Here is a 16,613-nt window from a genome sequence, read left to right on the forward strand (position 1 = left end):
GAGGAAGAAGAGAGGGTAAAGAGAGGGAGAGATGATTAAATACAGATGACTGCATGGCACGGCATTCTAGAGCTCATACTGTACATGCTCTTTACCTCAATGTGTGTATGTATGCGTGTGACCGAGTGTGTTGCATGAATGAATGTGTGTGTGTGTTACCTCGATGCGCAGCCACAGCTGTTTGTTGGCCATCTCCATCCTCTTGAAGTTGTTCTCCACCTCTCTGGTCCTCTGCATGTCCTTCTGCATCCGCTTGATGTACTCTACTGAAGCCCTCAGAATGGTGCCCTTATTCCAGCGCACGTCCCTATAGAACATTACAGAAGAACATCTTTCCCAGTGAACACTAGATGTTGAAAATACGTCTTTTCAATGTCTTCGCAACCAAAAAGATGTATTTTGCTCATACGGTTAGAAGGATCAGTTGGCCAAACAAGAAGCAGGACACATAAGAATACATCTTCTGCTAATACATATACAAAAAGTCTACATATCTCATAGACATAGAACAACAAATATTAACACGGTGAAGTGAGGTGACTTACAGGTCGTTGGTTTTGGGGATCATGCCGCCCAGCTCTTTAATGCGGTCGTTGATGTTGAACCTCCTCCTCCTCTCAACTAAACCACAGGAAAAGAGGGAACGATGAAAGGAGGTGAAGAGAACATGGGAAAACGTGTTGCAACAATGGCATTTGGAATTTCATGTGAGGCAGTCCACCTTCAACAACCCAATAACATGAACACAAAGGCACGCACACACACTGACGTGACTATACACTCTGGCTGTTATTGCTGACTAAACTCAAGACAGTGTAGATGAGTGGTTGTCAGCTTGGAGGTTAGAGACAGAGAAGCTTGGAGGTTAGAGACAGACAGATACAGAGAGAGACAGACAGACAAAGAGAGAGACAGATGAGGAAGTCAGATTCCAGCTCTAAGCAGATGACCTTGTCCTACTGTCACCAATAGAGAAAAGTCTAAAGGAACAACTTAACATTCTTTGGGAATACAGCATCAACTGGGGAATCAATATCAACTTTCAAAAAATTTGATTTTCTAGAAGAAGGCCAGGAATCAGATGATCAGACACTCCTTCAAATGAGGAAATACCATGGTTGAACATGCCCAATGGTACAACCACCTGAGATAAAAGAATCTGTGCCTCTGGGGGATTTTTTCTGGAAGTGAATGCACTAAAGAAAAAGCCTGCAATGTATTTTACTGTATAAAAATAAACAAATATTCTTATCCAAATCTGGTGCAAAATATTCAATAGTGTAATTTGACCAAATGCACTATATGGAAGCAAGGTTTGGGGTGAAACCTGTAATTACAATTACAAGCATTGGATTATCCTAAATATCCAAAGGAAAAGTACCAAATAATGCATGCAGAGCAGAACAGAACTCGGACGATTCCCTTTCAATATAAATATAAAGGACCCGAGAGAGAGAGACCGTGAGAGAGAGAGAGAGAGAGAGAGAGAGAGAGAGAGAGAGAGAGAGAGAGAGAGAGAGAGAGGGAGACAGAGAGAGAGGGAGCGAGAGGGAGATGAGAGGGAGACGAGAGAGGGACAGAGAGAGACCGAGAAACTGTGAGAGAGACCGCGAGAGAGACCGTGAGAGAGACCGTGAGAGAGACCGTGAGAGAGAAAGAGAGAGAGAGAAAGAGAGAGAGAGAAAGACCGAGACCGTGAGAGACCAACCGAGAGAGAAAGAAAGAAAAAGAGACCGACCGTGTAAGAGAAAGAGAGACCGTGAGAGAGAGGGAGACCATGAGAGAGACCGTGAGAGAGACCAAGAGAGGGAGATCGAGAGAGAGAGGGAGACGAGAGAGAGAGGGAGACGAGAGAGAGAGGGAGATGAGAGAGAGAGAGGGAGACGAGAGAGAGAGGGACCGAGAGAGGGAGAGACCAAGAGAGAGAGGGAGACGAGAGAGAGAAGGAGACGAGAGAGAGAAGGAGACGAGAGAGAGAGGGAGACGAGAGAGGGACAGAGAGAGACCGAGACCAAGACCGAGAGAGAGATCAAGAACAAGCGAGAAAGAGACCAAGAATGAGCGAGAGACCGACCGAGAGAGAGACCGAGAGAGAGACCAAGAGCGGGAGACCGAGAGAGAGAGAGAGAGGGAGACGAGAGAGAGAGAGAGGGAGACGAGTATGACTTAATAAAATGTATGTACACAGAAAACAAGTGTGCAATAAAAATCAAAAACCAAAGAACAGAATTATTTTCACAATGTCGAGGTGTGAGACAAGGCTGTAGTTTGAGTCCAAATCTTTTCAACATTTATATCAATGAATTAGCAGACATGTTGGACCATTCTCCAGCCCCAGGACTCACACTATTTGACACAGAGGTGAAATACCTGCTATATGCTGATGACTTGGTACTTCTATCACCAACCAAAGAAGGTCTTCAACAGAACATTAATATTCTAGAGCAATATTGCCATAATTGGGCCCTGGCAGTAAATTTCCCAAAAACTAAAATCATGATTTTCCAAAAACAAAACACCATAAATTCACCCTGAACAACACCATCATTGAACACACAAAAAATTACACCTACCTTGGTCTGACCATATCTGCATCGGGAAACTTTAATAGGGCAGTGAATGCACTCAAAGAAAAAGCCCGCAGAGCATTGTATGCAATAAAAATGAAATTATTCAAAATCAACATCCCAATTAGAATTTGGACCAAAATATTTGACAGTGTAATCCTACCAATAGCTCTTTATGGAAGTGAGGTTTGGGGGCCACTCAATAAACTGGACTTTGAAATGTGGGACAAACATCCAATTGAAGGCCTACATGCAGAATTCTGTCGGAAAATCCTACAAGTCCAGAGAAATACACCAACTAATGCATGTAGGGCAGAATTGGGCCGTTTTCCAGTAATAATGAAAATACAGAAAAGATCATAAAAATTTTGGCTACATCTAAATTCAAGTCCAAATTCGAGTCTGCAATTTAAAGCACTTCAAACCCAAGAACTGAGCCCAGAAACGAGCCCTCTCAGTCAGCTGGTGTTGGACCTAACCAACCAAGCTGACACCAGCACTGCTTCAAAAGAAAGAATTCCAATAAACAAAATCATGAACCAATCAAAGGACTCATATATACAACATTGGAAAAACGAAACAAAATCCCAAAGCCGACTAAATTGCTATCTGACCCTAAACAGAGAATATGAATTGGCTGAATATCTCTACTCTGTCAGAGATACGAAGCAGAGACAGATCCTTACCAAGTACAGGCTGAGTGACCATCAATTGGCAATAGAAACCGGCAGACATAAAAAGACATGGCTACCCAAAGAGGAGCGTGTATGTGGTCACTGCACGACAGGGGAGGTAGAAACAGATGCACTTTCTCCTTTACTGTGATAAATATTCCTCACCAAGAGATTCATTATTCACAGAAATGACTACATTTATTCCAAATTTTAACTTATTAAACCCAGAGGAAAAACTAAAAATACTCATGGGCGAAGGAGCAATGGCTCCTCTTGCAGCCAAATATGTATTTGCCTGCCATAGCCTGAGGGACACTGAATAATAACATCTGCATAGTAAGCAGCAACTTACTTATTATGACTGTTATTGTTATTACTGTTATTGTTATTACTATTATTATTGTTGTTTATCATTCCAAATAGTAGTGGTATGGGTGGTAATGGTAATGATAGCAGTTTAATGATGGTGGTGGTGGTAGTGGTGGTAATGATGATAGTAGTTGTAGTACCGATGTAATGGTGAAGATGACCGTTATTTAGTTATAAGTTAGTTATAGTTTTATTTTTTATTACAATGTATATTGTATACATTGTTGCTTTGGCAATATTGACACAATGTTTTTCATGCCAATAAAGCAGCTTGAATTTGAATTTGAGAGAGAGACCGACCGAGAGAGAAAGAGACCGACCGAGAGAGAAAGAGACCGAGAGAGAGAGAGAGAGAGAGACCGAGAGAGAGAGAGAGACCGAGAGAGAGAGAGAGACCGAGAGAGAGAGAGAGACCGAGAGAGAGAGAGAGACCGAGAGACCGAGAGAGACCGAGAGAGACCGAGACCGAGAGAGACCGAGAGAGACCGAGACCGAGAGAGAGAGAGAGAGAGAGAGAGAGAGAGAGAGAGAGAGAGAGAGAGAGAGAGAGAGAGAGAGAGAGAGAGAGCGAGCGAGAGAGACCGACCGTGAGGGAGAGACCGTGAGAGAGAACCGTGAGAGAGAGAGAGACAGAGAGAAAGTAGAAAATCTTAACAGTAAATTTGACCTCTCAGCTTCCCTATCAAATCTAAAAATCTCAAATAGAAAACCGAAGAAAATGAACAACAATGACAAATGGTTTGATAAAGAATGCAAAAATCTAAGAAATAAATTGAGAAACCTGTCCAACCAAAAACATAGAGACCCGGAAAACCTGAGTCTACGCCTTCACTATGGTGAATCACTAAAACAATACAGAAATACACTACGGAAAAAGAAGGAACAGCACGTCAGAAATCAGCTCAATGTAATTGAAGACTCCATAGACTCTAACCAATTCTGGGAAAATTGGAAAACACTAAACAAACAACAACACGAAGAATTATCTATCCAAAATGGAGATGTATGGGTAAACCACTTCTCCAATCTTTTTGACTCTATAGCAAAGAATAAAGAGCAAAAACATATACATGATCAAATACAAATCCTAGAATCAACTATTAAAGACTACCAGAACCCACTGGATTCTCCAATTACCTTGAATGAGTTACAGGACAAAATAAAAACCCTCCAACCCAAAAAGGCCTGTGGTGTTGATGGTATCCTTAATGAAATGATCAAATATACAGACAACAAATTCCAATTGGCTATACTAAAACTCTTTAACATCGTCCTTAGCTCTGGCATCTTCCCCAATATTTGGAACCAAGGACTGATCACCCCAATCCACAAAAGTGGAGACAAATTTGACCCCAATAACTACCGTGGAATATGCGTCAACAGTAACCTTGGGAAAATCCTCTGCATTATCATTAACAGCAGACTCGTACATTTCCTCAATGAAAACAATGTACTGAGCAAATGTCAAATTGGCTTTTTACCAAATTACCGTACAACAGACCATGTATTCACCCTACACACCCTAATTGACAACCAAACAAACCAAAACAAAGGCAAAGTCTTCTCATGCTTTGTTGATTTCAAAAAAGCCTTCGACTCAATTTGGCATGAGGGTCTGCTATACAAATTGATGGAAAGTGGTGTTGGGGGTAAAACATACGACATTATAAAATCCATGTACACAAACAACAAGTGTGCGGTTAAAATTGGCAAAAAACACACACATTCTTCACACAGGGTCGTGGGGTGAGACAGGGATGCAGCTTAAGCCCCACCCTCTTCAACATATATATCAACGAATTGGCGCGGGCACTAGAACAGTCTGCAGCACCCGGTCTCACCCTACTAGAATCCGAAGTCAAATGTCTACTGTTTGCTGATGATCTGGTGCTTCTGTCACCAACCAAGGAGGGCCTACAGCAGCACCTAGATCTTCTGCACAGATTCTGTCAGACCTGGGCCCTGACAGTAAATCTCAGTAAGACCAAAATAATGGTGTTCCAAAAAAGGTCCAGTCACCAGGACCACAAATTCCATCTAGACACCGTTGCCCTAGAGCACACAAAAAACTATACATACCTCGGCCTAAACATCAGCACCACAGGTAACTTCCACAAAGCTGTGAACGATCTGAGAGACAAGGCAAGAAGGGCCTTCTATGCCATCAAAAGGAACATAAATTTCAACATACCAATTAGGATCTGGCAAAAAATACTTGAATCAGTCATAGAGCCCATTGCCCTTTATGGTTGTGAGGTCTGGGGTCCGCTCACCAACCAAGATTTCACAAAATGGGACAAACACCAAATTGAGACTCTGCATGCAGAATTCTGCAAAAATATCCTCCGTGTACAACGTAGAACACCAAATAATGCATGCAGAGCAGAATTAGGCCGATACCCGCTAATTATCAAAATCCAGAAAAGAGACGTTAAATTCTACAACCACCTAAAAGGAAGCGATTCCCAAACCTTCCATAACAAAGCCATCACCTACAGAGAGATGAACCTGGAGAAGAGTCCCCTAAGTAAGCTGGTCCTAGGGCTCTGTTCACAAACACAAACACACCCCACAGAGCCCCAGGACAACAGCACAATTAGACCCAACCAAATCATGAGAAAACAAAAAGATAATTACTTGACACATTGGAAAGAATTAACAAAAAAACAGAGCAAACTAGAATGCTATTTGGCCCTAAATAGAGAGTACACAGTGGCAGAATACCTGACCACTGTGACTGACCCAAACTTAAGGAAAGCTTTGACTATGTACAGACTCAGTGAGCATAGCCTTGCTATTGAGAAAGGCCGCCGTAGGCAGACATGGCTCTCAAGAGAAGACAGGCTATGTGCACACTGCCCACAAAATGAGGTGGAAACTGAGCTGCACTTCCTAACCTCCTGCCCAATGTATGACCATATTAGAGAGACATATTTCCCTCAGATTACACAGATCCACAAAGAATTTGAAAACAAATCCAATTTTGATAAACTCCCATATCTACTGGGAGAAATTCCACAGTGTGCCATCACAGCAGCAAGATTTGTGACCTGTTGCCACAAGAAAAGGGCAACCAGTGAAGAACAAACACCATTGTAAATACAACCCATATTTATGCTTATTTATTTTAACTTGTGTGCTTTAACCATTTGTACATTGTTACAACACTGTATATATATAATATAACATTTGTAATGTCTTTATTGTTTTGAAACTTCTGTATGTGTAATGTTTACTGTTAATTTGTATTGTTTATTTCACTTTTGTATAATATCTACCTCACTTGCTTTGGCAATGTTAACACATGTTTCCCATGCCAATAAAGCCCCTTGAATTGAATTGAATTGAGAAAGACCGAGACCGTGAGAGAGTGAGAGACACCGACCGAGAGAGAGACCAACCGTGAGAGCGCGAGACAGAGAGAGAGAGCGAGAGCGAGAGAAAGAGACCGACTGTGTGAGAGAGACAGAGAGAGCGAGAGAGTGAGAGAGAGAGACTGTGAGAGAGAGAGCGAGAAAGCTAACGAGACCGAGCGAGAGAGACCGTGAGATAGAGAGACCGACAGAGAGAGCGAGAGAGACCGACAGAGAGAGCGAGAGAGACCGACAGAGAGAGAGAGAGAGACCGACAGAGAGAGAGAGATGCTCTCTACTGTATGCTTATTGTTATTGTTGAATTTATGGTTATTTTGACTCTTTGTATATTGTTATTACTGTTGTCCCGTTGACAATTTTGATTCTCATTTTTATTTATTTGTATATTGTAAATATCCAAAGTAAGCTTTGGCAATATGTACATTGTTACGTCATGCCAATAAAGCAAATTGAATTGAAAGAGACCGACAGAGAGAGAGAGACCGACACAGAGAGAGAGAGACCGATAGAGACCGACAGAGAGAGAGAGAGACCGACAGAGAGAGAAAGAGACCGACAGAGAGAGAGAGAGAGAGAGAGAGATACCGACCGTGTGAGAGAGAGGGAGAGACCGTGAGAGAGAGAGGGAGAGAGAAAGACCGAGACCGTGAGAGAGTGAGAGACCAAGAGTGGGAGACGGAGAGAGAGAGGGAGAAACAGAGAGGGAGACCAAGACCGAGAGAGACTGAGACCAATAATGAGAGAGAGACCGACACAGAGAGAGAGAGAGAGACCGACCGAGAGAGAGAGAGACCGACAGAGAGAGAGAGAGAGAGACCGACAGAGAGAGAGAGAGACCGAGAGAGAGAGAGAGAGAGACCGACCGAGAGAGAGAGCGAGAGACCGACCGAGAGAGAGAGAGAGACCGACCGAGAGAGAGAGACCGACCGAGAGAGAGAGCGAGAGACCGACCGAGAGAGAGAGCGAGAGACCGACCGAGAGAGAGAGCGAGAGACCGACAGAGAGAGAGAGAGAGAGACCGACCGAGAGAGAGAGCGAGAGACCGACCGAGAGAGAGAGCGAGAGACCGACCAGGAGAGAGAGAGCGAGAGACCGACCAGGAGAGAGAGAGACCGAGAGACCGACCGAGAGAGAGAGCGAGAGACCGAGGCCGACCGAGAGAGAGAGCGAGAGACCGAGGCCGACCGAGAGAGAGAGCGAGAGACCGAGGCCGACCGAGAGAGAGAGCGAGAGACCGAGGCCGACCGAGAGAGAGAGCGAGAGACCGACCGACCGAGAGGGAGAGAGAGAGCGAGAGACCGAGACCGACCGAGAGGGAGAGAGAGAGACCGAGGCCGACCGAGAGGGAGAGAGCGACACCGACCGACCGAGAGGGAGAGAGAGAGCGAGAGACCGAGACCGACCGAGAGGGAGAGAGAGAGCGACACCGACCGACCGAGAGGGAGAGAGAGAGCGACACCGACCGACCGAGAGGGAGAGAGAGAGCGACACCGACCGACCGACCGAGAGGGAGAGAGAGAGCGACACCGACCGACCGACCGAGAGGGAGAGAGAGAGCGACACCGACCGACCGACCGAGAGGGAGAGAGAGAGCGACACCGACCGACCGAGAGGGAGAGAGAGAGCGACACCGACCGACCGAGAGGGAGAGAGAGAGCGACACCGACCGACCGAGAGGGAGAGAGAGAGCGACACCGACCGACCGAGAGGGAGAGAGAGAGCGACACCGACCGACCGAGAGGGAGAGAGAGAGCGACACCGACCGACCGAGAGGGAGAGAGAGAGCGACACCGACCGACCGAGAGGGAGAGAGAGAGCGACACCGACCGACCGAGAGGGAGAGAGAGAGCGACACCGACCGACCGAGAGGGAGAGAGAGAGCGACACCGACCGACCGAGAGGGAGAGAGAGAGCGACACCGACCGACCGAGAGGGAGAGAGAGAGCGACACCGACCGACCGAGAGGGAGAGAGAGAGCGACACCGACCGACCGAGAGGGAGAGAGAGAGCGACACCGACCGACCGAGAGGGAGAGAGAGAGCGACACCGACCGACCGAGAGGGAGAGAGAGAGCGACACCGACCGACCGAGAGGGAGAGAGAGAGCGACACCGACCGACCGAGAGGGAGAGAGAGAGCGACACCAACCGACCGAGAGGGAGAGAGAGAGCGACACCGACCGACCGAGAGGGAGAGAGAGAGCGACACCGACCGACCGAGAGGGAGAGAGAGAGCGACACCGACCGACCGAGAGGGAGAGAGAGAGCGACACCGACCGACCGAGAGGGAGAGAGAGAGCGACACCGACCGACCGAGAGGGAGAGAGAGAGCGACACCGACCGACCGAGAGGGAGAGAGAGAGCGACACCGACCGACCGAGAGGGAGAGAGAGAGCGACACCGACCGACCGAGAGGGAGAGAGAGACCGACACCGACCGACCGAGAGGGAGAGAGAGAGCGACACCGACCGACCGAGAGGGAGAGAGAGACCGACACCGACCGACCGAGAGGGAGAGAGAGAGCGACACCGACCGACCGAGAGGGAGAGAGAGAGCGACACCGACCGACCGAGAGGGAGAGAGAGAGCGACACCGACCGACCGAGAGGGAGAGAGAGAGCGACACCGACCGACCGAGAGGGAGAGAGAGAGCGACACCGACCGACCGAGAGGGAGAGAGAGAGCGACACCGACCGACCGAGAGGGAGAGAGAGAGCGACACCGACCGACCGAGAGGGAGAGAGAGAGCGACACCGACCGACCGACCGAGAGAGAGAGCGACACCGACCGACCGAGAGGGAGAGAGAGAGCGACACCGACCGACCGAGAGGGAGAGAGAGAGCGACACCGACCGACCGAGAGGGAGAGAGAGAGCGACACCGACCGACCGAGAGGGAGAGAGAGAGCGACACCGACCGACCGAGAGGGAGAGAGAGAGCGACACCGACCGACCGAGAGGGAGAGAGAGAGCGACACCGACCGACCGAGAGGGAGAGAGAGAGCGACACCGACCGACCGAGAGGGAGAGAGAGAGCGACACCGACCGACCGAGAGGGAGAGAGAGAGCGACACCGACCGACCGACCGAGAGGGAGAGAGAGAGCGACACCGACCGACCGACCGAGAGGGAGAGAGAGAGCGACACCGACCGACCGACCGAGAGGGAGAGAGAGAGCGACACCGACCGACCGAGAGGGAGAGAGAGAGCGACACCGACCGACCGAGAGGGAGAGAGAGAGCGACACCGACCGACCGAGAGGGAGAGAGAGAGCGACACCGACCGACCGAGAGGGAGAGAGAGAGCGACACCGACCGACCGACCGAGAGGGAGAGAGAGAGCGACACCGACCGACCGACCGAGAGGGAGAGAGAGAGCGACACCGACCGACCGACCGAGAGGGAGAGAGAGAGCGACACCGACCGACCGAGAGGGAGAGAGAGAGCGACACCGACCGACCGAGAGGGAGAGAGAGAGCGACACCGACCGACCGAGAGGGAGAGAGAGAGCGACACCGACCGACCGAGAGGGAGAGAGAGAGCGACACCGACCGACCGAGAGGGAGAGAGAGCGACACCGACCGACCGAGAGGGAGAGAGAGAGCGACACCGACCGACCGAGAGGGAGAGAGAGAGCGACACCGACCGACCGAGAGGGAGAGAGAGAGCGACACCGACCGACCGAGAGGGAGAGAGAGAGCGACACCGACCGACCGAGAGGGAGAGAGAGAGCGACACCGACCGACCGAGAGGGAGAGAGAGAGCGACACCGACCGACCGAGAGGGAGAGAGAGACCGACACCGACCGACCGAGAGGGAGAGAGAGACCGACACCGACCGACCGAGGGAGAGAGAGACCGACACCGACCGACCGAGAGGGAGAGAGAGACCGACACCGACCGACCGAGAGGGAGAGAGAGACCGACACCGACCGACCGAGAGAGAGAGACCGACACCGACCGACCGAGAGAGAGAGAGACCGACACCGACCGACCGAGAGAGAGAGAGACCGACACCGACCGACCGAGAGAGAGACCGACACCGACCGACCGAGAGAGAGACCGACACCGACCGACCGAGAGAGAGAGAGACCGAGAGAGAGAGACCGACACCGACCGACCGAGAGAGAGAGAGACCGAGAGAGAGAGACCGACACCGACCGACCGAGAGAGAGAGACCGACACCGACCGACCGAGAGAGAGAGACCGACACCGACCGACCGAGAGAGAGAGACCGACACCGACCGACCGAGAGAGAGAGACCGACACCGACCGACCGAGAGAGAGAGACCGACACCGACCGACCGAGAGAGAGAGACCGACACCGACCGACCGAGAGAGAGAGACCGACACCGACCGACCGAGAGAGAGAGACCGACACCGACCGACCGAGAGAGAGAGACCGACACCGACCGACCGAGAGAGAGAGACCGACACCGACCGACCGAGAGAGAGAGACCGACACCGACCGACCGAGAGAGAGACCGACACCGACCGACCGACCGAGAGAGAGACCGACACCGATCGAGAGAGAGACCGACACCGACCGACCGACCGAGAGAGAGACCGACACCGACCGACCGACCGAGAGAGACCGACACCGACCGACCGACCGAGAGAGAGACCGACACCGACCGACCGAGAGAGAGAGACCGACACCGACCGACCGACCGAGAGAGAGACCGACACCGACCGACCGAGAGAGAGACCGACACCGACCGACCGAGAGAGAGACCGACACCGACCGACCGAGAGAGAGACCGACACCGACCGACCGACCGAGAGAGAGACCGACACCGACCGACCGACCGAGAGAGAGACCGACACCGACCGACCGACCGAGAGAGAGACCGACACCGACCGACCGACCGAGAGAGAGACCGACACCGACCGACCGACCGAGAGAGAGACCGACACCGACCGACCGACCGAGAGAGAGAGACCGACACCGACCGACCGACCGAGAGAGAGAGACCGACACCGACCGACCGACCGAGAGAGAGAGACCGACACCGACCGACCGAGGGAGAGAGAGACCGACACCGACCGACCGAGAGGGAGAGAGAGACCGACACCGACCGACCGAGAGGGAGAGAGAGACCGACACCGACCGACCGAGAGGGAGAGAGAGACCGACACCGACCGACCGAGAGGGAGAGAGAGACCGACACCGACCGACCGAGAGGGAGAGAGAGACCGACACCGACCGACCGAGAGGGAGAGAGAGACCGACACCGACCGACCGAGAGGGAGAGAGAGACCGACACCGACCGACCGAGAGGGAGAGAGAGACCGACACCGACCGACCGAGAGGGAGAGAGAGACCGACACCGACCGACCGAGAGGGAGAGAGAGAGCGACACCGACCGACCGAGAGGGAGAGAGAGAGCGACACCGACCGACCGAGAGGGAGAGAGAGAGCGACACCGACCGACCGAGAGGGAGAGAGAGAGCGACACCGACCGACCGAGAGGGAGAGAGAGAGCGACACCGACCGACCGAGAGGGAGAGAGAGAGCGACACCGACCGACCGAGAGGGAGAGAGAGAGCGACACCGACCGACCGAGAGGGAGAGAGAGAGCGACACCGACCGACCGAGAGGGAGAGAGAGAGCGACACCGACCGACCGAGAGGGAGAGAGAGACCGACACCGACCGACCGAGAGAGAGAGACCGACACCGACCGACCGAGAGAGAGAGACCGACACCGACCGACCGAGAGAGAGAGACCGACACCGACCGACCGAGAGAGAGAGACCGACACCGACCGACCGAGAGAGAGAGAGACCGACACCGACCGACCGAGAGAGAGAGAGACCGACACCGACCGACCGACCGAGAGAGAGACCGACACCGACCGACCGAGAGAGAGACCGACACCGACCGACCGACCGAGAGAGAGACCGACACCGACCGACCGACCGAGAGAGAGACCGACACCGGCCGACCGACCGAGAGAGAGACCGACACCGACCGACCGACCGAGAGAGAGACCGACACCGACCGACCGACCGAGAGAGAGAGACCGACCGAGAGAGAGACCGACACCGACCGACCGACCGAGAGAGAGACCGACACCGACCGACCGACCGAGAGAGAGACCGACACCGATCGACCGACCGAGAGAGAGACCGACACCGACCGACCGACCGAGAGAGAGACCGACACCGACCGACCGACCGAGAGAGAGACCGACACCGACCGACCGACCGAGAGAGAGAGAGACCGACACCGAGAGAGACCGACACCGACCGACCGACCGAGAGAGAGACCGACACCGACCGACCGAGAGGGAGAGAGAGACCGACACCGACCGACCGAGAGGGAGAGAGAGACCGACACCGACCGACCGAGAGGGAGAGAGAGACCGACACCGACCGACCGAGAGGGAGAGAGAGACCGACACCGACCGACCGAGAGGGAGAGAGAGACCGACACCGACCGACCGAGAGGGAGAGAGAGACCGACACCGACCGACCGAGAGGGAGAGAGAGACCGACACCGACCGACCGAGAGGGAGAGAGAGAGCGACACCGACCGACCGAGAGGGAGAGAGAGAGCGACACCGACCGACCGAGAGGGAGAGAGAGAGCGACACCGACCGACCGAGAGGGAGAGAGAGAGCGACACCGACCGACCGAGAGGGAGAGAGAGAGCGACACCGACCGACCGAGAGGGAGAGAGAGAGCGACACCGACCGACCGAGAGGGAGAGAGAGAGCGACACCGACCGACCGAGAGGGAGAGAGAGAGCGACACCGACCGACCGAGAGGGAGAGAGAGAGCGACACCGACCGACCGAGAGGGAGAGAGAGACCGACACCGACCGACCGAGAGGGAGAGAGAGACCGACACCGACCGACCGAGAGAGAGAGAGAGACCGACACCGACCGACCGAGAGAGAGAGACCGACACCGACCGACCGAGAGAGAGAGACCGACACCGACCGACCGAGAGAGAGAGACCGACACCGACCGACCGACCGAGAGAGACCGACACCGACCGACCGAGAGAGAGACCGACACCGACCGACCGAGAGAGAGAGAGAGAGCGACACCGACCGACCGAGAGGGAGAGAGAGAGCGACACCGACCGACCGAGAGGGAGAGAGAGAGCGACACCGACCGACCGAGAGGGAGAGAGAGAGCGACACCGACCGACCGAGAGGGAGAGAGAGAGCGACACCGACCGACCGAGAGGGAGAGAGAGAGCGACACCGACCGACCGAGAGGGAGAGAGAGAGCGACACCGACCGACCGAGAGGGAGAGAGAGAGCGACACCGACCGACCGAGAGGGAGAGAGAGAGCGACACCGACCGACCGAGAGGGAGAGAGAGAGCGACACCGACCGACCGAGAGGGAGAGAGAGAGCGACACCGACCGACCGAGAGGGAGAGAGAGAGCGACACCGACCGACCGAGAGGGAGAGAGAGACCGACACCGACCGACCGAGAGGGAGAGAGAGACCGACACCGACCGACCGAGAGGGAGAGAGAGACCGACACCGACCGACCGAGAGAGAGAGACCGACACCGACCGACCGAGAGAGAGAGACCGACACCGACCGACCGAGAGAGAGAGACCGACACCGACCGACCGAGAGAGAGAGACCGACACCGACCGACCGAGAGAGAGAGACCGACACCGACCGACCGAGAGAGAGAGACCGACACCGACCGACCGAGAGAGAGAGACCGACACCGACCGACCGAGAGAGAGAGACCGACACCGACCGACCGAGAGAGAGAGACCGACACCGACCGACCGAGAGAGAGAGACCGACACCGACCGACCGAGAGAGACCGACACCGACCGACCGACCGAGAGAGACCGACACCGACCGACCGAGAGAGAGAGAGACCGACACCGACCGACCGAGAGAGAGAGAGACCGACACCGACCGACCGAGAGAGAGAGAGACCGACACCGACCGACCGAGAGAGAGAGAGACCGACACCGACCGACCGAGAGAGAGAGAGACCGACACCGACCGACCGAGAGAGAGAGACCGACACCGACCGACCGAGAGAGAGAGACCGACACCGACCGACCGAGAGAGAGAGACCGACACCGACCGACCGAGAGAGAGAGACCGACACCGACCGACCGAGAGAGAGAGACCGACACCGACCGACCGAGAGAGAGAGACCGACACCGACCGACCGAGAGAGAGAGACCGACACCGACCGACCGAGAGAGAGAGACCGACACCGACCGACCGAGAGAGAGAGACCGACACCGACCGACCGAGAGAGAGAGACCGACACCGACCGACCGAGAGAGAGAGACCGACACCGACCGACCGAGAGAGAGAGACCGACACCGACCGACCGAGAGAGAGAGACCGACACCGACCGACCGAGAGAGAGAGACCGACACCGACCGACCGAGAGAGAGAGACCGACACCGACCGACCGAGAGAGAGAGACCGACACCGACCGACCGAGAGAGAGAGACCGACACCGACCGACCGAGAGAGAGAGACCGACACCGACCGACCGAGAGAGAGAGACCGACACCGACCGACCGAGAGAGAGAGACCGACACCGACCGACCGAGAGAGAGACCGACACCGACCGACCGAGAGAGAGACCGACACCGACCGACCGAGAGAGAGACCGACACCGACCGACCGACCGAGAGACCGACACCGACCGACCGACCGAGAGAGAGACCGACACCGATCGACCGACCGAGAGAGAGACCGACACCGACCGACCGACCGAGAGAGAGACCGACACCGACCGACCGACCGAGAGAGAGACCGACACCGACCGACCGACCGAGAGAGACCGACACCGACCGACCGACCGAGAGAGAGACCGACACCGACCGACCGACCGAGAGAGAGAGACCGACACCGACCGACCGACCGAGAGACCGACACCGACCGACCGAGAGAGAGACCGACACCGACCGACCGAGAGAGAGACCGACACCGACCGACCGACCGAGAGAGAGACCGACACCGACCGACCGACCGAGAGAGAGACCGACACCGACCGACCGACCGAGAGAGAGACCGACACCGACCGACCGACCGAGAGAGAGACCGACACCGACCGACCGACCGAGAGAGAGACCGACACCGACCGACCGACCGAGAGAGAGACCGACACCGACCGACCGACCGAGAGAGAGACCGACACCGACCGAGAGAGAGAGAGACCGACACCGACCGACCGAGAGAGAGACCGACACCGACCGACCGAGAGAGAGAGAGACCGACACCGACCGACCGAGAGAGAGAGAGACCGACACCGACCGACCGAGAGAGAGAGAGACCGACACCGACCGACCGAGAGAGAGAGAGACCGACACCGACCGACCGAGAGAGAGAGAGACCGACACCGACCGACCGAGAGAGAGAGACCGACACCGACCGACCGAGAGAGAGAGACCGACACCGACCGACCGAGAGAGAGAGACCGACACCGACCGACCGAGAGAGAGAGACCGACACCGACCGACCGAGAGAGAGAGACCGACACCAACCGACCGAGAGAGAGAGACCGACACCGACCGACCGAGAGAGAGAGACCGACACCGACCGACCGAGAGAGAGAGACCGACACCGACCGACCGAGAGAGAGAGACCGACACCGACCGACCGAGAGAGAGAGACCGACACCGACCGAG

At 54.5% G+C, this 16,613-nt stretch overlaps 1 protein-coding gene across 4 annotated transcripts in view; it reads right to left on the minus strand.

Annotated features, from left to right (window-relative positions):
- Nucleotides 1–16,613, minus strand: part of tfeb (transcription factor EB) — a 126,124-nt gene that overhangs the window by 2,929 nt on the left and 106,582 nt on the right. For all 4 annotated transcript variants that reach the window (XM_071335458.1, XM_071335457.1, XM_071335459.1 and 1 more), the window contains 2 exons: nt 546–621; nt 160–307 (listed from right to left, as the gene is read on the minus strand). In XM_071335458.1, coding sequence (XP_071191559.1) covers nt 160–307; nt 546–621 — 224 coding nt within the window. The remainder of the gene's footprint in view (nt 1–159; nt 308–545; nt 622–16,613) is intronic.

The sequence above is a fragment of the Salvelinus alpinus genome, chromosome 12, assembly GCF_045679555.1.
Source record: "Salvelinus alpinus chromosome 12, SLU_Salpinus.1, whole genome shotgun sequence".
In the NCBI taxonomy this organism is placed as follows: domain Eukaryota; kingdom Metazoa; phylum Chordata; class Actinopteri; order Salmoniformes; family Salmonidae; genus Salvelinus; species Salvelinus alpinus.